The sequence below is a fragment of the Mycteria americana genome, chromosome 1 (assembly GCF_035582795.1).
Source record: "Mycteria americana isolate JAX WOST 10 ecotype Jacksonville Zoo and Gardens chromosome 1, USCA_MyAme_1.0, whole genome shotgun sequence".
Taxonomy (NCBI): Eukaryota; Metazoa; Chordata; class Aves; order Ciconiiformes; family Ciconiidae; genus Mycteria; species Mycteria americana.
Window position 1 is genome coordinate 60,379,834 of NC_134365.1, and position 27,197 is coordinate 60,407,030.

General features: G+C 41.0%; 1 protein-coding gene across 4 annotated transcripts in view; it reads left to right on the forward strand.

Annotated features, from left to right (window-relative positions):
- The window catches only part of LARGE1 (LARGE xylosyl- and glucuronyltransferase 1), a 303,277-nt gene that overhangs the window by 204,194 nt on the left and 71,886 nt on the right, over positions 1 to 27,197 (forward strand). For all 4 annotated transcript variants that reach the window (XR_012775792.1, XM_075501659.1, XM_075501666.1 and 1 more), the window contains one exon: positions 26,890 to 26,994. Coding sequence is in view for 3 of the 4 variants with exons in the window: in XM_075501659.1 (XP_075357774.1) it covers positions 26,890 to 26,994 (105 nt within the window). In the remaining variant the exon portion in view is untranslated. The remainder of the gene's footprint in view (positions 1 to 26,889; positions 26,995 to 27,197) is intronic.

The following is a 27,197-nucleotide window of genomic DNA, read 5'->3' on the forward strand; positions in this document are numbered from 1 at the left end:
GAGAGGGCTTTAGGGGGTTGGCCATCTTTTGCTCAGGAAGTGGCTGGGCATCAGTCTACCCACAGGAGGTGGTGAGTGATTGCCTTTACATCACTTGTTTTGTTTTGTTTTCTTCCCTTCCCTCGTCTTCCAGTTATCCTTCACTTATTAAACAATTGTTTGTTTGTTAGTTTGTTTTATCTTGACCCCCAAGTTTTCTTGCTTTTATTTTTCCTTTCCTCTTCTCCCATCCCACTGAGGGGGACAGGGAGTGAATGACTGACTGTGTGGTGCTTATCTGCCCACCGGGGTTAACACACAACACAGGTATAAAAAGCTCTGCCAGCTAGCTATCAGTATGGAACCAGTATCTCTTTATCTCTATTGTATCCTGGCTGGCTGCATGAGCATTTGATGGCTACCAAGGAAATAACATTTCTGTTGCAAAATCCTGGCATCGGAAAAGATACATATAGCTGTGCCAGAGGAAGTAAAGGTATCATCATAGCCTTCTGCACACAGGAGAAAAAATCCATGTGAGAAGGAATATATGGACCTGAAATACTGACTTTGAGAGGTTAGTTCCCAAGACCTGCCTTAACAGGGATAGCCTACCATGGTAAAACCCTCAAAGATCAGGAGACCTATTTAAAAATCATGATGAAAAAAAGAAAAGAAAAAAGAAAGTATATAGTTCTTGTTTGTTGTCTGGCTCATTAATGTTACACTTCGTTGCTTTTCATAGCAGTCATAAGAGCAAAAAGCGTACTCTTTAAAAAAAGCAGAAGAAAAGCAAGTTTTTCCCATTATTAGCTGCTTCTAGAATATGCAATACTAATAAACACCCCCAAGGTATGGTGGGGCTCCTGCTGCCTAGCCCCACAGAGGAAGGAAGATATTGGACTATAGAAACATAATTAATTTACAGGAATTTCATTTTCAAAATTCTAAGGAGTGTTTCCAGCCCCTGCCATAAAGCACAGTGTGCCATAAAGCACAGGCTGGACATTCTTTAAGGAGGAAGTCCTAAAGGCACAAGAGCGGGCTGTCCCCAGGTGCCGAAAGACGAGCCGGCGGGGAAGAAGACCGGCCTGGCTGACTAGAGAGCTCTGGCTCGAACTGAGGAGAAAGAGGAGAGTCTATGACCTCTGGAAGAAGGGGCGGGCAACTCAGGAGGACTACAGGGGTGTAGCGAGGCTGTGCAGGGAGAAAACTAGAAGGGCCAAAGCTGAGCTAGAGCTCAGTCTGGCTGCTGCTATAAAAGACAACAAAAAACACTTCTTCAAATACATTAGCAGCAAAAGGAGAGCTAAGGAGAATCTCCAGCCCCTAGTAGATGTGGGAGGAAACACAGTGACCAAGGATGAGGAAAAGGCTGAGGTACTTAATGCCTTCTTTGCCTCAGTCTTTATTAGCAGGGCCGAATGTTCTATGGGTACCCAGCCCCTGGAGTTGGAAGATAGGGATGGGGACCAGACTGGAGCCCCCATTATCCAGGGGGAAATGGTGAGTGACCTGCTGCACCACTTAGACACTCACAAGTCTATGGGGCCTGATGAGATCCACCCGAGAGTGTTGAAGGAGCTGGCAGATGTGCTCACCAAGCCCCTTTCCATCATTTACCAGCAGTCCTGGCTAACTGGGGAAGTCCCTGCTGACTGGAGATTAGCGAATGTGACACCCATCTTCAAGAAGGGCCGGAAGGAGGACCCGGGGAACTACAGGCCTGTCAGCCTGACCTCGGTGCCGGGGAAGCTGATGGAGCAGATCATCCTGAGTGCTATCACACGGCATGTAGAGAATAACCAGGGGATCAGGCCCAGCCAGCATGGGTTCAGGAAAGGCAGGTCCTGCTTGACCAACCTGATCTCCTTCTATGATAAGGTGACCCGCCTAGTGGATGAGGGGAAGTCTGTGGATGTTGTCTATCTAGACTTCAGTAAAGCCTTTGACACGGTTTCCCACGGCATTCTCCTGGAGAAACTGGCTGCTCATGGCTTGGACGGGTGTACTCTTCGCTGGGTAAAGAACTGGCTGGACGGCCGGGCCCAGAGAGTGGTGGTGAATGGAGTTTACTCCGGTTGGCGGCCGGTCACAAGCGGTGTTCCCCAGGGCTCGGTGTTGGGGCCAGTTCTGTTTAACATCTTTATCAATGATCTGGACGAAGGGATCGAGTGCACTCTCAGTAAGTTTGCAGACGACACCAAGTTGTGTGGGAGTGTTGATCTGCTGGAGGGTAGGCAGGCTCTGCAGAGGGACCTGGACAGGCTGGATCGATGGGCTGGGGTGAATTGTATGAGGTTTAACAAGGCCAAGTGCAAGGTCCTGCACTTGGGCCACAGCAACCCCATGCAACGCTACAGGCTTGGGGAAGAGTGGCTGGAAAGCTGCCTGGCAGAGAAGGACCTGGGGGTGTTGGTTGACAGCCGCCTGAATATGAGCCAGCAGTGTGCCCAGGCGGCCAAGAAGGCCAATGGCATCCTGGCCTGTATCAAAAATAGCGTGGCCAGCAGGACTAGGGAAGTGATTGTGCCCCTGTACTCGGCACTGGTGAGGCCGCACCTCGAATACTGTGTTCAGTTTTGGGCCCCCCACTACAAGAGGGATATTGAGGTACTGGAGCGCGTACAGAGAAGGGCAACGAAGCTGGTGAAGGGTCTGGAGCAGAAGTCTTATGAGGAGCGGCTGAGGGAGCTGGGACTGTTTAGCCTGGAGAAAAGGAGGCTGAGGGGAGACCTCATCGCTCTCTACAACTACCTGAAAGGAGGTTGTAGAGAGGTGGGGGTCGGTCTCTTCTCCCAGGTAACAAGTGATAGGACAAGAGGAAATGGCCTCAAGTTGCGCCAGGGGAGGTTTAGACTGGATATTAGGAAATTTTTCTTCACCGAGAGGGTTATCAAGCATTGGAACAGACTGCCCAGGGAAGTGGTTGAGTCGCCATCCCTGGAGGTATTTAAAGGACGTTTGGATGAGGTACTTAGAGACATGGTGTAGTGATGGTTTTTGGCAGTGTTAGGTTTATGGTTGGACTCGATGATCTTAAAGGTCTTTTCCAACCTATATGATTCTGTGATTCTGTGATTCTGTGTTCAAGAAATTTCATAGTAGGGTCAAAGTTCTTTGGCAGATACTGCAGGGACGTTTTGATCCTCTAAACCCAACTCCATTTAGCAGGGCACAAGTAAGAGCAGTAGGTACTACAGATCTTAAAATATCTAAGAGGCAGCATTAAACAACAAAAGCGATGGTATAGTTATAATACCACTCTTTCTCCAACAAAGTACAGGAATCAGGGAATTTTTAAAATAGGGAATTATTTTTGCCTTTTAATTAGTAGTGCTCCAGAATCCTAGCCGGGACACACCTCATTGGAATAGGAGTTATGTGATTTTAATATATGGGAATTATATGATAACAGATCAAATACATACCTCTGTGAACAGAATCAGCTCAAAAATAAGAATAACTGATGGCTGGCATAATCAAGCCTCTGCTACTGTGTTTTTGAAAGCTCTTGTTCCCCGTTCAACACTTCTTTCCCTTTTTTTAACGTTGCATAGTAAACTCCATCCAATGATGTCAGCAACTGATCTCTTTACTCATTTGGAAGAGTCTTTTATGAGTCTAAACTGAGGAGTTTAGCATGGCCACAATGAGGTGAAGCTAAGGTAAGAAACCTTGCCTCCTCACAAGAAGTTTCTTGATTCAAATCCTCCACTAGGATTAAAGTTGAACCCAGTGCTGATAGGTACCTTTAGTTCAGGCATGTTCACTCTTCCAATTAGTTATTAAAGTAGGGTCTTTTATTGATAGTGTCCTCTATCTCTGCTGTTCAAGGAAACAACTTATCTCAGCTGAAACCACCTTCTCCAACCTGCTCCCCAAGAAAAAAGAAAAGTATGCCCCCCCTTTAAGCTAGTATGCAGAGGCATGTGGCATCAGGGAGGGTTAAACAGCCAGATGTGCTTGGCAGGTACTCTTGTTAACCTGCGAATTGCCTAGCACAAAATGAGTAACCTGCTGACTCCCTGGAAAGGACTTGGGAAGCTACTGAGGAAAGCCAGAGATGGAACAATAAGAAGTGGTGCAAAGGGGACATCTATTTTTCACAATATTTCCTTTAGTTTTTACCTACTATGCTTTTATACTGGTAGAATCAGCACTGGGTCTGGGCCCCTAGGAAGAAAAGCCCTTTTTCTGATGTCCTGTCAAATCCCTAAATAAAGACCCCTTGCCAGGGAGAGGGACCCAGTTTGGCCAGTTTTTCAGAAGCACTCCTATTAAAATCGGTGCGAGTTGCGGGTGTTCTGGCTCCTTTGAGAACCCAGGCTCTCTGAACAGCATTCACACCCTTTCTTCTTAGCAGGCCTCTTATTTTTATTCTTTATCCTTTACTCACTCTTTCCCCAGCAATGTAACCCTCACAGGCTACGTGCACCTGAGGAAGAGGAGGAAGGGCAAAAGGTTTAAGGTTACCAGCTCAGGAGCCGTTCTCCCTTTCCGAGTCACTAGAAATGGGTAGAAAGAAGCCTTCTATTACCAGCCTGCCAAAGCTGTAGCTCCTGGTTCAAGACTAGCTTGTGCTATGATTAATGAAATGTGTTTAGCAGTCTCATTTGAGCTTTTAATGGTCTGTTATCCGCATTATGGCTTTAGCATACACTTCAGCATGATTGATAGCCTGTTTGGGAGTAGGAAGCAGGGTAGAGGGCTGCTTTGAGGTGTACACGCTGAACGGAGAGAGAAGTGAAAATAGCTTGATAGCTTCTGGAAGTGCTGTGTTAATCCTTTAGGATATGTCTCTCTGGAGGCCCACAAATGCATATGTACCTGAGCTAGTTAACTGCACTAGCAAAGTACTGTGTTGGGCTGATTAGTCCTACTGAGTGGCAAAAATACACAGTGGCAAAATGCTGCATTAACACAGTTGTATGCTTATGCTGCTCAAAAAAACTGAGGTATCTCTGCACGACACGGCAGTATGCCAGGTTCATACACCTTTCCTTTTCTGTGTATCTCATCCTTTTCTGAGAGCCCTAACATGCCACTGTTCTTCCCTACATCAGCGGTAGGGTAAACACAGCTCCCTCCTGAATCAATCAATTTCCCATGTCTTAAGTTTAGTGGGAGGATTGCTGACATGCAGATTGGGATGTTATTTTGCCACTTGTTTTGCCAGCCATGAGCCTGAAGGGAATATGTTGCAGGTGAGAGAACAACCTTCAGGAGTACCTAGCAAGCATCTACAATTTAAATGTAATGACCTTATTTAGTGAAGTACTTAATCATAGGCTGAAGTGTAAAAGCTCATGAGTAGTCTCATTGACTTCAGCAAGATTGAGAATGATGATGCACTGAGATACAGCATTGAGTTAGGGCTGATAACATCTGAGCCTGTCCTGGCTAATAGATTCAGGGCCAAGTGTTGCTCTCCACTAGCATCCTCTTTTATCCCCCTCATTGAACAGTATCTGCCAAATGTGGTCTTTCCAAGTGCAGAGGAGAAGATGTGATGTACTAACTTCCTATTAGCCCTTTGATGCTGAAATTTAAGCTGAAGTTTAAGATCATTGAGTTTAGCATTGGGAAAAAGATGGAGCAGTCAGCAGAATGTCACAGGTGACCATGATGAACTGCTGCTCCCCACTGGCATGTGCTGTGGCAGATGATGCATGCCTGAGGCTACAGAGCTCAATGATCCCTAGGAAAAAAAGCTCTTGCCCACAACTCATAAATTCTTAACACTAAAATAGTTTTGTAACTAAACTTCAGCAGGTTAAAAGTGTTTGTAGCAAGAGTGGAGCTAACTGGAAAGCTCCAGCTTCCGTAGAAGCTGAGTTTTAATCTGGCCTCTTTGGCCCAATTGCTGAGCTCTAACGTGTCATAAACTGTTAGTATAATAATTTTGACCATTTTTCTGATGAATGTTATGAATATGTCACCTCTGTGTCCATCTGAACATGCACCTATCAATTTGCTTGTCACCTGTCTACCTATTTGTATCATGTAAAAGATGTGAGCTTTGTCATCCATTTATTCATCTTTCTTGGAATGTTCATGAATTATTCTGGTCATTTAACGCATCCTAGCTCTGCATTTTGTGGGTATCTGTTCTTGGTAGCAATAAATCTGTCAGTTTAATTGCTTCCTCTTTAGCCTCAGACTTTTTATCATTAAGTCGATGAGTAATCATGTCATATTATTAAGGATACTAGGGCGGAAAAGTTGTTACTGGTTCTCTTTGAGTTCTTTTATTTAATAAAATGAACTATCTAACTAATAATCCCTCCCCACTGTTTCCTAAATGGTATTACTTCCTGTTAGGCACATAGGAGCTTCAGCCTGTTTGCTTTTTAATTAAAAGTAAGTTTTCAGCTACCTCTTTCATCATCAGAATTTTCTGTCACCTTGAAATGAAGGCTCTGGCATTGTCTTTTAAATTATTGAGCACTGGCCGACTGGGGGAGTTCAGTTTAGAGTATACATTAATCTTCTTAACTACTCTCATCAAACTGACTGTCCAGCCTGCTGTGGTTTCAGTACTCCCGTTTGCTGTCCCTCCTTTATTTGTCTACCCACCAATACATACAAAACATGAATATAATCTTTCTGCATGCTTGCTAATTACTGAATTATATATTCTTTGTGTCCTGACATGTTACAAAACATTTCCCAAGGTCGTGTCTGACATGAATAAGTTGGTGTAGGGAGCTTTTCCTTTGCCACTTGGTTAGCAGAACTTGGATTTGAAAGCAGCATTGCTGGGGAGTTACTTCAGACCCTCTGGGAAAACACTATATAGCTGTCTTTTTTTTTTCCTTTCAAATTCTCTGATTTGCAAAAGATCTAAAAAATTAATCCTTTAAGCAGAGCTGAACTAATTTGCAGTCTTACCTATTTGGACTCTTCTGTGGAAACAAGAAAAAAGGTTAGTGATTTATGCACATTAATGTTGTCAGTGTATTGGCAAACTTCATTGCTCAAGAAATAAGTTGTTGAAAATCCATAGCAGAGTTGAGAATGAGAAGAGCAGTTCCACTGGGTGGAACAGCAGGGATCTGGGCTCTGCTTCCCGGCTCTGCCGCAGTCATACGTGGGCGCCTTACTGCCTCTGCAGTCCTGGGTCCTGTTTGTGGCAGGCAAAACTATCATTTCCTTTCTCCTTCCTATTGTCTGTCTTGCCTAGTCATTACAAGTTGTGTATTTGTACAGCACCTAGCACTGCAGAGCACTGGATAAGCTACCCCTGTACAAATAAATTGTCCACAGGAATAAATATTTTCCACACTGAGCCCTTTTTACACTGGGAATTCACAGTTCCCTGTGATTTATTTCATGTTTAGTCTCAGTGGAATAATTGTGCAAGATTTACTGTGAATACGTGAAGTTATAGGTGTCCGATTTCATTGTGGTTGCTCAGATGCTATTGTGTGCACTCCTGAATGATAACTGTCAGACACTTTAGAGGGCAACTACTATCTCCTGTGAATTTCAACATTAGTGCCACACATGATTCTGGTACTTTCTTCTCACAAAGTTTCTTCCCATGAAAGCATCAAATTAGATGTACTCTCAGAGCAATCAAGCAGCAATTTACACACCCTGCTATGCCATCCTGGTATCATTTAAAAAATAGTGGTTGGATCCCTTTGCATTTGGGAAAGTTGTTACTTTTAATTTAGCTTGCCCTTCTAAGGAACTGAACTTGGGCTGCTATGGATTAGAATTCATGAAGGCCAGTTTCCCGAATGGCAAAGCCTCTCCTACACAGCCGCGTGCTCTGCGGAGCGTGCCTTGGCCAGAGGATGGCTTGCCAGCAATCCTGTTCTTGGTCTGACAGCTTTCCTCACCAACTTGCCCAGAATGGGAAAGTGGGAGGTTGTTAATCAGCAGCGAAGCCAACAGTCGGTGTTTTTATGAGAAAATATATGAAAAATGCTTCATTCTTCTGTAGTATAAATTTAGTGAGCCAAATAATGACCTGCTAGAAGTTGGAATGGCTCTATTTGATACAAAAGGACTCAGACCTGCTAACTGTATCTCTATATTGACTCCTTCAAGTCAGTGTGTGTAAATGGAGGGTCTTCGTTCCCTGTTACACTGTCTCACACCCCTGAATCCATTTTATCAGGAACCACAGCAGCTGCTCTTGCTGACATCAAAGACCACCCTGTTGATTGTATTTCATTCAGCTGCCCTTCAAAGCCAGCAGTGCTGTGTTTCAAGGGCTTGATGGTGCTGGTGTTCACTGGAGCACCCTTGACAGATAGCATCCGAGGACACAGGTGCCTGTGCAGGGCACGTCAAATTTTAATCCAGACCCAGATACATGCGATACAGTTTCATTGCTCAAGTATGGTCTACAGTACAAATTGAAATTGATAAATGGAAATAAACCTGAGAAGAGAGCAAATTCCTTGTGCAAAGGGACAAGGATCAGAGATTTTGTAGTGTCAAATCTAGACTGAACTTAATGATCAAAGCTGCTACAACATGCCTATAAAGTGGCATATTCTACAGAACAGCCCACTATAAACAAAATAAAAAATCATTGAACTAAGTTATGTACTGAACTGAGTCCAAAGTTATGAATCAAATTAGTCAGTCTTCAAAAAAGTGATTGACATATTCTGAAAATGTCCATTACCCACAATAACCTTAAAAACTTTTTCACAAGGCTATGTGGTTATCAGCTCCCAAGCAAATTTAACTGTACCATTTTTGACTTTTTTGTTAGACTCTGTCTTCACTTAATTACTGACTAGTGTAACCAAAGCAAGGAGGGTTGGGTTTTTTCTCCCCTTTCCAGTCAAATATGACCCATTTACCAGTCTCATTCAGGAATGTATCTCAATCTGTCACCATGGAAATCATTTGATGTCACAAGTGTGAGATTGTAGAATCAGTTAATATGTCAGGCAGGTAGACCCAGACTAATTACAAAGGAGAAAAATTAAATTTAACACACACATTTATTGACAGTAAGTAATGATGGGACAGGAAATTAAGCAGCAGCTCATGATTGTTAAGTGGTCCAGAAGAATTACATCAAACTTATGAAAGCTGCTGTAGGTGTTTAAATCACTTTTGGATTATACTGTGGAAACGTTTTAATATGTGCAGTATCGTATACCTTGTAGCTTACTTCAAACCTCCACTCTATAATCCTTATATAGAATTCAATTAATTTCCATTAGCAGTTCCATATGCTTGTTTCCGGGTTTTTTTACGCATTGGTACATGATACAGTTGCAGGCATATTTATCATGTTAGTTTCTCTCTTATTCACAGTGACTTACTGATAGAGTATATCCAGAAATTATTAGAATTATTAGAAGAAGCTGCTTTCTTTGTTACATTGTTCAGCAGTGTTCATCTAGCTTCTGCTACATATGCACATGTGCATGTGTATAGTTGTGTGATCCAAAGCTCACTGAAATTACTGAATGTTAAGTCATGGTTTTTATTGCACATATATTCACATAGACTTTCCATTTAATGACTGTTCGCATAGAACATTTGTTACCTGTTTTTGCTGTTCTTGAGAACAAAGAATACATATGCTGTTTCCCAAACAGTAGAGTTGGGAAGAAATAATAATAATAAAAATTTATAATATTTGTTTTACCTAGCTTTCTTTTCCCCTTCAGAAAATTATTTATTTTACCTTTCATACAGCAGAGGGAATAATAAAGTTTAACTGGAGGTAGATTTTCCCTCTTAGTTGTCATTTAAAGGGACTCTGACAAGGTTTGTTAGACCTAAAAATCAATTCACAGTACTTTGTTATTTGATGCATCTGTAATGATTTTGTACAAATTATTATTTTTTCTACTTTTTGTTACGCTTGAAATTAAAAGAAAAAACCCAAAAGGATTTATTTGCTTTCTGCAATAAGAAGTAGATATCCAGTATGAAAAATGGCAACACCTTTATCTTCTGAAGGGAGATACTAAGGATTTGCATTAATAACCAACTCAGTTCTTCCCCACTGGGTTTTCTTCCAGCCAAGATACTAGTCCAAATAACAAGAAATAGCTTGAAGTCCTTCCATCCTAGTTGACAGTGGCTAGAGAATTAAGTCCAAATCCATGCATTTTATCCACCAACTAGATTATTTCATTCAATTCTGCAGCCAAATGGAGGCAAACCAAGCTCAGATGTTCATTTCTCAGAACAGTTTGCTAAATGTGACTTCAAAAAAACATTTTCGTGGAAGCAAAGAAATTTCTCTCTGCTCCAGCTTAGCCACGACTTCAGATGTTCTTCAGTACAGTCCATAAAACTCTAGGTATGTCTCTCTCAGTTCTCCTGTCCTAGGCTAGCTGTGTCTCACAGTTGGTGATGTGGGCAATAAACATACTCGGCAGAGGATGTTTCAGATCTACTGACCTTAACTGAGCAACTCTATCCACAATGTTGGTTCTCCCTTCTGGTACTGCAGCAAATAAATCTCAGGAGGAAGAGCTATGTCTTAAATTTGTTTTTTTTCCCCTTTGTTGTTCTCAAGGGTCAAAAAATCCTTTGTTCTACTCACTTCTTTTCTTAAATAGCAAGCCTTTCCTTACTTCCCACTATTGTTTGTGTAAAACAAAAAATTGACAATCCCTTTGGAGTCCGCTAGCAGACTGCTAAGCTCTTACTAGAGCTCACTGAAGTGACTGGCAACTTTACATTAAGGAGAATTCCTGTGTGTAAATCACGCAGACCAAGGAGGGATGCTGCCTTTCTGGTCTGGAAGCTGTCCTTGTTCCAGTAACGCATTTGCATAACGTTGCAATCAGCTTGGTTGGGGGAGAAGAGTATGCAAGGAGATAACTTTCAAGGTACGTTGATTTATCCTAATGCTCTTGCCAGTGAGTCACTGCTGTTTTGATCATTTTGTTTTTTGAACTACAGACTCAATAATAGATTTTAAGAAGCGAACGAAGGGAAGTTTTTTTCTCTCTTGCAGCCATTTAAAAAATAATTTTCATGTTTCATCTACACAAAGATGATTTAATTAAATACTTTAATCCTGACCACAAATAATTTATGTAGTGGTTCAGTGAGAGAAGCCCAGCATTGTCTTGTCATAGAGCATTTACTTAATCCTGTCGTACCTGCTTGATAATTACTCGCTCAGATCTGTCCTTGCATTAGCTACAAAATTAGCTTAGAGGACTTGGAGAAAAAGAGGAGGGGAAAAATCCTTCAAATTAGTTAATAATTTATGATTGCTGTTGAGTCAGCCTTCATTCAGTCTTTCTGAGGGGTGAACCTTCCCATCTGTCATGAAATGAAATAACATTAGTACTTTTCAGTTTCTAGAGCTGATCAGAATCTGATAATGATATAGAGAAGATCTTTTCTCCACCTCCAAAACAGATAATGATCTCTTTTTAATGCCTTAGTGTCTTAAGTCACATCTTACATAAATCTTCCTTTCCTTCAGTGCATGCATACTCACACATTTCTCGCAGCATTGATCTTACAAGCTTAAATGGGAAAATGTTTATTTTGCTTTCATGGAGAGGCAGGAGCTGAGTTCCTCTTCATGTGGTGATAACAAATGGAAGGCTGTCCCAGAATTTGATCTATGCCTTGCAGTTTGTTTCACCATGCAATTAATGGGCTGAGCCTAAGTGACAGAATAAGAGCTTTAAATTCAGTCAGAAGGTCACATCTTATTCTAGAAGGAAAGAAACTGGCATTTAACATGTTGTAGAGGGGATGTTGTGTTCTTTTACTCTTTTGTTTTGAGTATGTATGTACCATTGAAAATGATCCCTACATTTCTTATGCCAGTTTACAAAGCACTGTTGACAATCCATATTTTACAGCATTGAACACAAGAGAAAATCATACAAATTAGAAATAAAACAATCTTCTGAAAAAGAAGTTCTTTTCTGAAAACCCTTAGGGCATGATAGGGAACAAGCGTAGGTCCAGGCTAAAAGTAGTGCTAATGTAGTGGGGAGTTAAGAAATGTCCCAGGGGGACGCTTAAGTCACTGTAATAGAAGGAGGCTGGAACTGGATGGACTAAAATAAGAGTTAATTAGGGTGCATTTGAAAAAAAATCTGTGCACAGATGATTTCACAAGAGTTATTCGGAGCCACCTACATTATCTTTTCTTTGTGAAGAGTAAATCCTAGGCAGGTCTGCCTGTTTGGGACTACACAGTTGGATTTTATGAGTGAGTACAATGTTCGTGCACCTCCAGGAAAGAATCCTAGAGAAAGAAGATCAGTTTCGACTTTTAAAAGGGCAGAGGTGGAAGGTAAAGTGAGATACTGAAGGGAGACTTTCACAAATCTACCAGGTTATAGAATCTGTCCTCAGTGCTAACAAAGGATTTACGTTTTCTAGAGATTAGAGCGGATTAACTGTAAATGTCCCATTTGCTCAATGCTTTTGGAGGCATAAACTGATGTCCTGACAATTTTGCTTGGAGTGATTTAAGAAATTATTGCCATTGTCTCTTCATTACTTTTCCATGAGCTGCATTAACAGATTTTATGGGGATTCATTGTCCCTCTCACTGTCCATACAGCCGTTATACAGGACCAGTGAAGAGGGCTGCAGCTAATCCAGATGGCTGTACTCTGAGATGAACTAGGTATGCAGTATCTCCTGCTATGGGATGATAATTTCTCAAATTAGTGTGCTTGCTTCTATAGCATTTATGTGACTGAGGTCTGAATTAATTCTCGCAGTGCTAAATCCAATGGAAGCCAAGATTTCATCACTAGATTTAACTGGGTCTTACTGTTCTTCCCAATGCGCAGCCAAAATTGTCATCCATCTACATCACCCTTTTTTTGATTTACTGCCTTTCTGATCTGCAAATGCATATTAATTTGTTGCTATTTTTCAGTACTTGAAAGGCAATCCATTTTTAATTTTCTAAAGTATTAAATGTGTTTCTATTGTAATTTGTATTTATTATGGTGCTTAATAGATCTGCAGCATGACTGACCAAAAGGTGACATCAGTTTCCACTACATGGAACTACGAGCCAATAAAGGGTCTGTCTTGTGATCATCTGGTGGGTGAGGGATTTCTTTTTTTTCTCCCCAAGGAGGACAGAGAGTAAAGCCCTTTGTTTTGTAATACCTTTTTTTAAGCAAAAGAGGCTTATCGTACACATAGGTTGTGGATAATTTTCTTTGTCTTATTTATCTCATACCTTTGTTCCCTTTTTAAGAGCAAGTACAGCGTGTCATGTTAATGTCTGTGGTTATGAGGGAGTGAGTTATGCAAGTCCATTTTACAGCTTTCATTTTTTATATTTTTTTACATCTTGTCCCTAGACAGGTGAAGAGGAAAATAATTAAAGGGAAATTCACTTATATTTAACTTGCTGTTCTTAGCCTTTTGATTACAGAATTCATTGAGATGCAAGATAGGTTCCAAACTCATAACAGCGTTTTACTGCTTCATAAAAGAAATGTTGCTTACACTTCATGCATTAGTAGAGATTAAGGGGATTAACTGATACCATAACTTCCTGCCCTTTGCATGCTTTCCTGCAGTGGTTGCACAGCTGGCTTACTGCATGTTGATGTCCTCAGAATTCTTAATACTTTCATGCCTCTCTCTCATTTTATTGTGGAAGTATGGTTTATCTTATGTAGACATTTTCAGTATTTGAGCTGATCATTTTGATTCTTCTCTTTAGTATTTTTGAAGAAAAGCTTGCACCCTAAACCTTGCTATAAAAATCATGGAGAAAAAAAAGAGTTAAATTAGGCTCAGATTAATAAAGGGACACTGTTGTTTAAATTTAAATCTAGGTGGAGTTTATACACATAACTAACAAAGCAGTTCTCAAAAGTTTTTCCAAGCTGCTGATAAGCACCTTGCTTTTAACCACAACACACAGGCACTTCAAGTTCTGCTGCTGTGCCTGCCTACAGATGCTGTCATTTTGGTCAAGGCAGACAACTGCCAGCTATTTTCAGTCTAAATGCATTTTGCATCTTGACTTTCCTGCACCTAACCTTTCAGAAGGTCCAAACAAATTGACCTCATTACAGGGGAAGAGTACAAAGGAGAGTTTGTGGGGTGCTAGTGCTACATTTTACATACTAATGTAGGGGAAGCAGCACGCAGCCAGAAAAGGAAGGGCCTGCTTGCAGGTTGTTTTTCAGCCTGTAAGGGTTTGAACCAACTTCTCCTATTGCTTAAAGAAGTACCTGTAACATCTGGCTGCAGGAAGCTTCTTGGTGAGGCCATGCTGCTGTGCACCAGGAATGCAAAATTAATGAGGCTAGACAGGGAGGGAGAATAAGCAGGAATGATCATAACCCAGTCATTCATTGAAGAGGATACTTCTCTAAGAGGGAAAGTTCTGGATTTTCTTCCAGAAACTACTTTTACTTTTTGCATTTTCCTCCTCAAGTTCTTTCCAAACAGAGCAAGGTATGGAGTGCTGCGTCTCACCAACATTGTTTCAGTGTTCTATTAGCTTCTACTAGGTGGATTTGGGAACAGACCGGTTGTTTTGGGGTGCTTTTTGAACTCCCATACAGATGTGTGTTTCCTTCTTTATGGTGTTTGGCTTTTCTGTACATTTGTTTCTGTGACTAAAAGGAACTCTGAGCTCTTCTTGCCTCTCGGTTAATGCAACCACTTGTAACTATTGAGTGTCAGTAAACACACTTCCAAGGTTTCTCTGATGATAGTTGCTACTGAGGGTAAAGAGAACAGGCTCAGTTGAATACATATATGTATGTCCTCTCTGTTTTGTAAGCACAATGCAGAATATTTCCTTAAAACTGGATGCCAGAAAGTGTAATAGTTCATAGACTTCTCTTCTGATCTTCTCGCTTCCTATAGCAGAAAGCAGCAGTCAACACAAAACTTGAATCCTAGCTAACAGAAGTTTGAGCGATGCTTTTTCACAGATGCAGATGACATGTGAGGCAGGCTGCAGTCTGACCAGGTGAAAAGCCCTTCAGCTTCCAGGAAGACAACCAAAGAGACTTTTCTAAACATTAGGACTCATAGACTTTTGTACTCTTTTTGCTTTTTACCCATATAATGTCAACCTTATCCAGAGAGCAAACTCCCAGTAATGAAGTCTGGGTCTCTCCCCATCTGTCTCACTAAATGCCACTTGGAACAAGCGCCTTTTCATTTGACAATAAAATCAATGAATGAAATATTAGAGGCTTGGACGATATGATGTGCAGAATACATTATGGGAGTTGTTGTGTTTCAGTGGACAGCAAGTCTTGCCCTTTCTTCCCGTTATCATCAGCATATCTACTTAATGAAACTGACACCTTCTGCTAGTCTCTCACCTCTTTGCTTTTAGACTTTAACTCTTTTGTAACACTTTAAAGTCTCTCTGGCTCAGGGTGGTGTAATAAAATGCTGTACTATCTGTGTACTATTGGGCTCATATTTTTCATCTGTTTGTCTCAATTAAAGCCAGACCGGCACTAACTATATAATTAAACAACAGAGAGAGAGAAGGAGCTTAAGCTGATTTTCATAACACTTGTTTTTATCCCTTTACTCAGTTAAGACAGCCTTCTTCCTCTTTGCTCTGAGGTTCTCTTCAGAACAACAGGAATCACTCAGTGCTAAGCTAATAAACAGGAAAAAAAGGGAAATGTCAGTGCTGAGGTGGACTTCAGTTAAACACCCTAAAACCTCTGGAACTATCCACAAAGACTGATCTGCAAAAGACTGAAGAATGTTTTTTTTCTTATGGCTTTTTCGAAGCCTTACTGGATTCTCCATCAGGAGTATTAACCACTTCACTGTCATGCTAGCAAAATCTGTCATACATGCAGTAAACAGCTGAAAACTGATAAAGTAAACAGTAACTAACGCTTACTAGCAATCCTGAGACATACCATACTATTCAACCTTGGAGCTCAAGGTACTGTGTACTGCGGTGGCTTCATAATTTTATCTTTGTGCCAGTCTTGACTCTGTAGTATTGGACAGGGTTATTACATGCTGGCAAAACTGAGTCAATGCTATATGTGATTTCAAGTTGAGTTTGCGAGTAGACACATTTTCAGCAAGAGAACATCTCAACCACTTTGCCCTGTAAATCCGGATGTCTCCAGGGTACAGGTTAAAAGACAGAGAAGGACATAGAGAAAGAATGGTTGTGTTCAAATTTAAGAGCAATTCTCTGCACATTTATTAGATATTTGCAGTGCTCCATCTCTTGCTGACAAAATAACTTGCAACACTGTGTCAGGATAAAATTTTCCAGGTTGTTATTTTCCTCTTATATGCACACCCACTATTTAGCCTGACTGCAGAATCATGCCCTACTTAGAGAGGCTGAAGCTCAACGAAGAGGTGACCCATCTGTGATTGCACAGCTGGTCAACATTAGAATGAGGAACAGATCCCAAGACTCTTGAGCTCATCACTAAAGCATGAGGCTTCTGGTACAACCACTGTTTTGTTGTTATCAGGCAGAAGCATCTCTTATTCTGTAGGCTCAAGATGCAAAACAGCAGGTTGTTGTTTGGCATCAGAGCTCTATCATATTTCCCAATATAGGACTAATTGTGCTTAGTCATTAAATGTGAACAAATGTTTGCTGTGTCATCTTACCATCTGATACTCCTGATGTATAAATAATTCTTAGCTGTAGTGTTTGTGAGCTCTAACCTGTCATGAAGCCCATAATTAAAAGGATAAGGTGAGCTGTTTACATAAACCAATTGTCAGTATAGTAAGTGCCATTAATAGCATTGGCAAGAAGTGCTAGGCAGGTAGCAGCATCTTACTGCAATCTGTGTCTACTGAAAAGACGACTCCTGAATTTTCATCCTGAAAAATTTACATAGGCTGGTAAAGCCACATAGCCAAAGGGAAATGCAGAGCTTGTTTATTTTTTAACAGAACTGAACCCAACAAAGGGGAAAAATAATGTCAACATAATTGGATTTCAACACCACGTACAATAACTTGGCAACTTTTTCACATTAAGTGGGTGACTACAGCCCTTTTCTACTAAATATGGCACTGTTTTTTTCTGGCTTGCTTTGGTTTTTTTACTTGTCACCAGAAAACCAATCCTTTTCATTTTGTTCATCTTGGGGTTTTTTCTGCCACTGCTTCTACATTCTGGGACTTCTCTGATGCTCAGAGAAGCATCAGAGAATATGTGCATATTGTGCAATATGCACATATGTGCATATTGGGACCTTATCCCCTTTATAAAATTGATACAGTTGTGATGGGCAGAGTCATGGTGCATGGACAGTTACTTTCATGCTCTTCACACACTCCTCCAAGACAGTTTTATTGCATTATCTTTGGCAGCAAAAAACTTCTCTGATGCTCAGAGAAGTTACTTATGATACATACCTACTGATTTCTTGCTTACAAACAATCCTGGTGTGTCCCTCGATTTAGAAGATTTGTTCCTTTTAAATAAAAAGGAAGGGAATTTAATATCTTGCTGTTTATATATGATAACAGCCAAAAAGGATATGAAGTAGGAAGCTGTGCAGAGTTTCCATGAACAGTCTCCAGAATATTAGAAAGCTCTTACCCTCTGTCTCTAATTCATTGCTAATAAACAACAGTTTACTATTCCAACAATCTCAAACACCGATTTCTGAAACCTGATGAAGTGTAGTGAAGCAGTGGTGTTATCCTCATTTTACAGAATGAAAGTGAGGAACGAACAGCCAGCTGCTAACCTCTGTTACCCTGGTGTGAATGTGAGTCAAGTTTGTTCAGTTAACGGAGAGAGTGTAAGGTTTACATCGCTACAGCTGAAGTGAGCAGCTGCCTGAACATCAAGAGGAAAGTGATGCCCAGAATCCAAGGGATGTATCCAAAGTAAATCTATGGCAGAGCAGAACATAGTGTTCAGGGATGTGGCGATAAAAACTCAGCCATCAGTGGACCCAGTAAGCTGACAGCTGTGCAAAAGACTAGCTGAGTGGGAATTTCTAAATGATTCCTGAGTGGCAGTGGCAGTGGCAGTTTAGGCACTAGGCTACTAAAAAGGACAGTGTCTCTCAGTAGCTAAGAGCAGTGCTCTGGGTCTCACAAGTCCTGGTACCTGTTCATAGATCACCACTCACCTCCCCGGTGACCTTAGAAATGTCACTCCATCACCATGTGCCTCAGTTTCTCCTGCTGTAAGGAGGTCTCTCCTTCGTAAAGCGCTACTAATGACAGGCATTGCATAAGAGTTAGATTATTGATTACACATTGCAGCCTGCTGCTCAGCTCCCCTTTACTGAGATGCGTTTCACAGATGGCGTTCATGCCAACCAAAATGTGCATATTGGGACCTTATCCCCTTTATAAAATTGATACAGTTGTGATGGGCAGAGTCATGGTGCATGGACAGTTACTTTCATGCTCTTCACACACTCCTCCAAGACAGTTTTATTGCATTATCTTTGGCAGCAAAAAAGAAGGCATTTTTTGTTCAGTGATCACGTATTCCTGCATAGCACAAATTCAAGCCATGGTTTTAATAGCTTGTATGTTCCTGAAGCACTGAGCATAGTCATTTAAAAATATCTTTTCTCTCAGACCAATACCTGAATATTAGAACTAGCGGATTGGAATTCACTGTGTTCACAAGGACATTTTGCTGCTTTCAGAGCAAGAAGTTTTCAATTTTATAAGAGTGTGGGTTTTTATACTGAATAAATTAAAAATTAAAAAGGAGACCATGATGAGGAAAAAGCAGTATCGGGGCACACAATCTTTAAGCAGCCATTGATGTGAATAAAAAAGTGAGGTGTGTAGTCAGAGCAACGAGTGCATCTCGCTGACCTCCTGCAGCCTAGTTAGGAGAGAATACTTACCACCTGAGGAAGGGTTCATGTCAAGTCTCCTATTCCTGTTAATTAGATGTTAGTTCTGCTGCTGGGATATTTTGTGCTATAAATAGTGACGTACAAACTGAGGTGAGGAGGGACAGGCTCAGCAGCACATGAAGCTGGTGTGGGCATCCCTTCTGGTCTAGCTTACAATTTCACAATTGTTTCAGTGATCAGGCTCATTCTTCCCCAGACTCCATGCTAGAGCACTTTTCCTGCAATGCGTCGGGCATATCCTTTCCTGCCAGGTAGAAGACAAAAACTTCTCTGTGTGTCCAAATCATAACATCTTCGACTTCTTAAGTTGCTGGCAGCACAGGAGCCCTGTTGTCATGGGCACATGAAGCCTTGCCATTGTCACAGAAAACCTCAAAAAGTTTTGTTCCAAAGTGAAAGGTTTTTCTGCACTTAGGCTCTTGTGCTCATCTGCTGCGAATCCATTTCCCTGAAATTCTGCAGATGAAAGTGCTGCAAACATTAATGACAGATTTGCTAGCTTTGCTGTAGGTTGCTGGACTCCTCACTGTCCTCTGCATTTTCTAACAAGCTCCTTGGAGGAGAGGAGAAGATGCACAAAAACTGAGTATATTTTCTTCTTTTGATTGATTTCATTCTTTCATCTTTCCTTATGAAGATGAATCACAGATTTAGCTCTTTACCCCAACCTTTCTCAATCCAATTCTGTATACTTCATCCTCTTGATCACCTTTTGTGTATGTGTGCCTTTTGAATCCTCCCTCCTACCACCTACAAAACACTTGTCATGTTTCTTTCTGTACAGACTCTTGCTGAGTTATTCTTCTTCTCTGGCCCAAGTTGCTGTAACTTCTTTTGCCCCGGCCACTTCTGAGTACATCCAGAAGTCAGCTGATAGCATTGCTTTAGATCCTTGTTCCAGTATTGCTAGTATCTTCGTTTATTCTTTTCACTAGCTCCTTTCTCCTTCACTGAGTCAACCTGGCCCGTCTTGTCTTTCCCTGCCCTTGATGTACTGTATCTACCTCTGCTTCACGTATCTACCCTCCTTTCTGATCATGTTTTCACTGCTTGTCTCCTTTCTTCCTCTCCTGGAACCAGTGTGCTATCCAATGTGATGCTTCCATGGAGCCATCCTCTCCTCTCCTGAAACAGTCCTACAGTACTTTCAGTGAGCTACTCTTTGGCCTCTCTCTCATCCAAGTTACTCCTTAATAACTGTCCATGCAGTTTCTCTCTATGAGCAATTAGTCCAAGAAGGGCTAATGGCTGTTGGGAAACAGCAACATATTTGATGCAAATGAGATACCAAATAAAGATTTAAACTTGTGTAGGAGGCTTTTTTCCCTGAAACTTGATTTTTGCACATGTAAAAGATAAGTTCTTCACAGTAGAGACTGCCTTTTCCTATACCTGCCTATATACACAAACACACACACATATCAGTATATATTTATCCATGTATATATGTGTGTGTATATGTGTATATGCATGTGTATGTGTGCATGCACATATAATGCCTATATCTGTTATGTGTATGCACACCTGTGAAATACCTCTACGCACAGTAGAGGTTAAAGTGTTCAATTCTGTTGAACATAGTGTATCCTGCACTTACAGGCATATGAGAAAATGTCATCCTGTGTTTCTGGGGACAAGCATGCTTGTGTTACAGTGCAGACACAAGATTTCATGTGCATCTTTTACACTGGATTCATGGTAAAATTTCTAAAAACTTTCTAGAGGGAAATGCTGAGAATTTTTGTGCTAGAAATATATTTTCAGAGGTAACAGCATTTGTTGCATGAGAAGGTGGTCTTTTTTTAGGGATGAGAAAGGACATGGTAGTACAATAGAGGAGTGAGTTTGGGAGCAGGAGGAATCATGAATTGATACAGACAGTGCAAGAATTGCACAGGGCTTCAACAGTGAGGATGAAAAGCTTGAACTTGACAGTGATCTGAAGAGGTGGATGAGAGATGTGGCAAGAGAAGTGAAAGATGTTAGAAGCCACATATTTTGTATGAACTGGTGCAAGATCAGGGACGGGAAGGCCATGGAGAAGGGGTCAGTCACTCAGGCAAGACTTAACATGAAGTGCAACACATTCAGCTGGCATCAATCAGCATAAGTACACTGATTTCACTGAAGTCATGCAGATTTATACCAGCTAAGGATGTGGCCTCACACATATCAGAAAGGAAGGGTGTCTTATGCAGCTGTTTAAAAGATAAAGAGATCAGGAGAAGGGGAGAAGAGGGAAAGGACATTAATGAAAGATTTTGACTCCAAGTCATGCAGAAGATAACCCAGCTTCATTGTACCACTGTAGATTCTGCTAGTCCTGACTATGTTCATCAGACTCGGTACTGGCCAATTTAGAAATGTTCCAGCATTCAGAGTATGTACCTTTTCCCTTCTTCCCTCCTGTCACCTTTTTATTCTCTGTTTCTGTGTCCTATTTTGGGAGCAGAACTGTACAGTTCTCCTGATTCCTGCCAAGCTTGAATCTTAAATTCTTGTTGAGTCCTTCTCCTGTTCTTTCAGCTTACACTGAAGACATGCATTGCTTTGGCAGTACTTGGCTGTGGCTCCAGCATTCGTGTCTGTATTAAATTCCTAATGATCTAAACCATGGCTGTTAAAGTAGTTAGAAGTAGTAAGACAGGGTTCTGCTCTGTTCTCCTTTAATAACCTCCACAGTGTAGAAATTGCTTACACTTCTTATGTTTTTAAAGGCTGAAAAATACTTTGCACTTGCTTTTCGCTTTGGAGGCCCATACCAAATACAACTAAACCTTGCGAATGTAACAACCAGGAGAGCCATGCTGAAACGGATCTCTCCTGTGATATCAGCTCACCCTTTGGCCACGGGTGATCAAAAGGTGGCACCCCACCCCAGCCCTTCCCACCCCTCTAACATGCCTTTTTGTTTTCCCTTCCCAGAAACAGCCTCATGTCCTGAGGACCACAGAAAGTGCAACTCACCCAAAGTATTTGATGTGGGCCCATTGCTCTTACTGTGATTGCAGTGGAGTCATGTGAAAGCCACTGTAGTCTCTAAGACAAAAAAAAAGAAATAAAAAGGCTTCCACTAAAGAAGATGTTGAAAGTAGTTGTAATAACTATGATTTTTTACTACTATTATTATTGTTTGTAATAGCAAAATACCTCAAGGCAAGAGCTGAGGTTAGGGTCCTTTGTGCCAAAGACTCTCGAGAAGATAGAATTCTCTAAAACTGGGAAAAAAATCACAGCAGAATAGGAAAATAATGTTCACAGGCACAAAGATTGTACTGGGCACCAAATGAAACTAGTAGATGCCAGACTCAACATAAATAAATGCTGATACTTCTTCAGATGTGTCATGTGCCACAAGTCACTGGAAGCCAGAGGACCACTATTAAGAAGCACCACTATGCAGCTGCCCTGTTGTGCTCCATTACTGCACAGCTGCTACTCCCTGCTGCTGGAGACACAATACTGTGCTGGATGGAGCTTCAGCCTGGCCACATGCAGCTGCTGTTACGCTTTCAGTACAAACTAACACACAGTTATTACCTCAGAGCACTTATACTTGCAATATGTGAGACAGGCAAAATGGGAGAGGCATAAAAAGTTATTGTTCTCCCCATTTTTATTAAGGGAGAATTGAGCAAGAGGCTGCTATGTGACCTGTCCAGTGTCACCCAAGATACTGCAAATCAGTATCTGAGCTGGGAGCTGAGATGAGATCCCCTTCAATGCCTGAATTAGAGGATCATGCTTTCCCCTCCATTAACCACCAAAAATCGATGAAGTGAAAACAGAATCGAAGGCATTGAGTTTTCAGGCTCAGAAGTATCTGTTTTTCCATGGAAATCTCTTACCAGCGACAGCTAAGCTTTTGCAAGGAGAGAAGCACTTCTCATCATGTGAGAGCTGTCAGGGAGCTGTACTGTGCAAAATGCTGTAGCTGTGCAGCTGCCTTCTGGAGAAGTCTCGTCCCGCAGCCAGGCAGCGTGCAGCCCTGTTCCCGACAATCCAGCTGTAATTCTGCCTGCTCGATAATTTTTCACTGTGGTCATGCCAGAATCATAGCCTTGTTTTCTGTTGTCTGGCTGTTAGTGGTGATGTATGAATAAGTAAGGACGACAGCTTCATTTTCGTAAGCTAACTTGTGCCTGGAGTAACACAGAGTGAGAGGAGTGCACTTAATCATAACTGCAGGGCCAGAGCAGAAAACAATGACAGAGCTTTTGCTGCTAGTGATAGTATTTTATTATAATAACTCTTAGAAAGAAGAAACAGGCAGCTCAAAATGCTGAACAATTCAAATTCATTATGGTAGCCACCGTGTTCTGATCTGCTGGAAGAATAACTCACATCGTAACTCTTTTATGTTTGCCTTTTACAAAAGGCCATGGTGGCAAGAAACTCTAGTCTTTCTCCTCAGAAAATCTGAATTCTGAGTCCGGTATGATCAGAAGTGAAATGAAGCTGGTGAAAGTTTCTGCAGAACTGCGTGCGCCTCACAGGGGAGGCATGAAGGGTGGCAAAGGGACAGGTCGGGGCTGATGGATGGTCAGAGAACTGTGGGCAAGGAGAGTGTTCATTGTGCCTGCCCAACACCATGCATTGCTTTGGCCAGTGCTTCATTTCTGTAACTTCATAATCCATTTGAAAAAGTAAATAACTAAATGAAATAACTGATAATGCTCAGATACATTGGACAAATATTCTCACAATGATTCATTAATATAACAAAATTTTAGTGAAAGTTTTGAGTGAAATGTTTTTAGTTGTTCAAAATTGGAAGGGCAAAACTTATGATTTTATTTTGTTTGAACTTTTAGATACACAGAATAATATGCTATATATTATGCATCTGTATTATGTGTCACATTGTTTGATATTATTTAAAATGAGGAGGGTTGTGCATTTAGATGTGGTTATTTTGATACCTTCAGATCAAAATATTTGAGGAATTTTTTCCAGAGAATATTTCTGAATTTCTTTTTTCTATACTGATTCAGAATAAAAACATTTTTTGGAACCATTAATACTTGCTATGCAGCTGAAGTTCTGGTTTCCTGATCACTTCTGCCACAAGTCAAGATCATAGAGACAATGTAAAGGGAAATAAAAATACATTCTTCTTTGGCAGAGACAGCAAAACTATTCCAGCCTAGAGAAAACAGAAATATAACTAGAGAAGATACGAAACTTATCTTCATAGCCTTCTCCAAGGTGGCTTGGGAGACAAGCCATCACATCTGCCTAGTGGGTTTTTAGCCACCAGCAAGAGTTACAACAGCCTGACAAGTTGCATAATGCTCTACCCTAGGACAGTACGTGAACATGTGCACATTCCCAGACCATTGCCAAAGCAAACTAAAGTGTGTTAGCTAACACATTTTACTTTGTATTTGTGACAAGCTAAAAGGACGTGTACAGGCAGTTATTCCAGCTCAGCTGATACACAGTAAGTCACATTATCTGATCCATGTATCTAAGCCCTAAAGCCTACATGATGTTAATTTCTGCCTTCATCCATGTCCCATATCAAACCTCAAGGAATACTGGTGAGAGTAGGGTTTGTTCTGGTGTCTTCAAAAATAAAGGGAAAAGGGGGAAGGAAATTATATAGCTACAATAAATACATGCAAACATAATTTCCTGAGCCTTTTCAGTTTATCTTAGCTTGAGAAATAATAACTGAGAAATAAGTATTTCAGGGGTACATTGTCAGAACTGAGATTTGGACTGGTAGGTGGGAAAGGAAAACCATTAACAAGCAGCAAGGTTTGTTCATTTTTTATTATTCATCAGTTTGAAGGCTGAACTCTGTGGCTTGTTGGGAAATGCATGGGGCTAAAATAATGAAAGCAAATTGATGCTCCATGGTAAGGAAGTTCAGTATCTGCTTCTTGCAAATGGAATTCTAACATTTCTTTTGATGTTAGCAGTAGTATTCTGAGAAGGATCTGTGGACTGCTGAGTTGTGAAATGCACTGTTAGAATATGGGCAGGGTCACTCTCTTCCTGCCAGCTGTGCCAATCCATTCCAGCCCAGCTGCACCTGCATTTTTTATTGCATTTTCTTCTCATCCTTACAAGCCATGGTAGTTTCTTATTTTGATTTATTCTACCTCAACTATAAGGGAGTGGTTATAAAGAACAGGCAGTCTTCCAGCACAGAATCAACAAATGTTGGTTTAAATTGTGCCCTTCAGCCTTTTTTGGCTATGACTTGTTTCAGCCAGTTGAGATCCCTTTCATACTTCCTCACAATATATAGCTTGTGGCACCTCATGTGCTGTCTAGTGTGTTCCATGTGTCTCACAGGTGGAGAGATGCTACAGTTGATTTGCATGAACAAATCATCAGTTGCTTAGGATGCATCTGCCTCTAACTTGTCATTTCCTCCATTCTCTTGTGCATTGCGCTCTGTTAATATTACCAGTTTTCAGTAGCAGCAATGGGGTGATAAATGTGTGGTGGTCTTTTATATGATCCTTTCTGCTCTCCCCCACATTTTCCACCTTCCTAAAAAATGCATTATGGAGTATAATGTGAAAAATTAAATATATATATTATATATAATATATAATGCAAAAGGAGAGACATCATTAGAAAATGAGGTCTGGTGAGGACTGGCATGTTGTGGTTAGGATAGAATAGGATGATCCTGAACAGTGGTGTGGAGTGGATTTGGTAATCTCTCAAGGATATTTCTAGATTGATTTCTGTTCACTCCTTGAATGCTTTTGTAATGTTCTGATTTATTTGTTACATGCATTGGCCACTCACTGCTGCTTACAGTCTTTGAAACGGCATTTGAGATACATGTGGGGGTTACTGACATTCCACTGGGTTAGACATACCGCAGGAGAGTATCACAGTCATCTGACCTATCCTAACATCTTCCTAGCCGATTATAAAATTGAATTAATCACTTCTGTCTTTATGTCTTGCTTCTCAGCCCAATCTTGTCTTGGGCCATACTGAAATTTTAGTAATAAATACAGCTATGGTCCTATATAAGCAACATATAATGATCATTTAATGCTTTCAGTGCACTGCTGTGACCATACACCCAGTTTTATGAGCATAGCTGGGATTTGAAAATATGCCTTTAGAGCATGATGCTTAATTGCTTTCTCAAAAGGTTGCAGAATAATTTCCAATCCCAGTCTTAGTGCCCTCATTGAGCGGGTCCCTCTGTCAAAACACCATCCCCATTCCTTTCTTTTACTAGATCCAAATACAGTTTTCCCCTTCCCTCCATCCTCCATCACCAGAGCACCATTTCAATCACTTCTCCTATTTACATTTTATACAGCACGTTTCAGGATAGATAATTAAGTCCTTATCTATACAAACATTCACTTTTCAGTTGATTTTTAAGCAGTGCAAACCTTCTAGACACATTTGATTTAAAACACGTTTTACTCTAGCTGAAGCCAGCTGCTAATCAATGTAAGCCAAACCAAAATAAACCCATCTAAAACTGAAATCATAATTTCTATGCAGCATTCCACACAGGCTTATCTAAATGATTTTTAAATTACTCTCTTAAATTAAAACAGTGCAACTTTCTTATGTAGGTAAACTCTTAGAATCCAGTATTTTCCTGAGCAAAAGGGATTTCCTTTGTGACTGAGAAAAAAATCCCTGAAACTAGTCGGGGGGAGCATGGGAAGAGAATAATTTGTTAGGCTGAGCCTTATTCTTCAATTATATAATCTCCATCAAAGTATGAACAGATCTTCATATTAGATGATCTTTTTACCAACAGTTACTTCTCACTAGGAGGATTCTCCATCATTGTATTCCAAAATCAAGCAGCATTCAGATTTGTCTGGGTGATATATTTTTGTCAGCATGACAAAGGTTCCCACAGTGTTTAATTACTCAGACTAGCCAGGGGAGAAGGAGAGAAATGAGCCGTGCTGAGTTTGCTGTGCCAGGCTTGCTGTCTGTTACATAAGCAGGCATCTTCGGAACATGTGAAAGGAAGGCAGCACCCGAACTTCTGTCTTCTCTTTCCACTGGCTGTCCCTCTCCAGATTTTGTGTTTGTTTTCCATTGATCGACTGTCTTTTATCTCATGATCTTTTTGCAATTTGCTCATTTCCAGGGCAGCAGGTTCTTGGCTTGGTGGAGAACCAGAGCGATTGGTATTTGGGCAATCTTTGGAAGAATCATCGGCCCTGGCCAGCGCTTGGGAGGGGCTACAACACAGGTAGGCCCTGAGGGTTTTCTTTGAATTAACGTTTGCATTGAGCATCCCATCAGTCTTATGGTATCAAGAGTATGAGATGTGGTAACTTGCACCTCCCTTCCTCACCTACTGCAAAATTTGTCATTTAAAGCAGTAAAAATGATGCAGTGTGATGCATTTTGGAGTTTCTGGTCCTGTGCTACTCTGAGGAGAATATGTTCCTT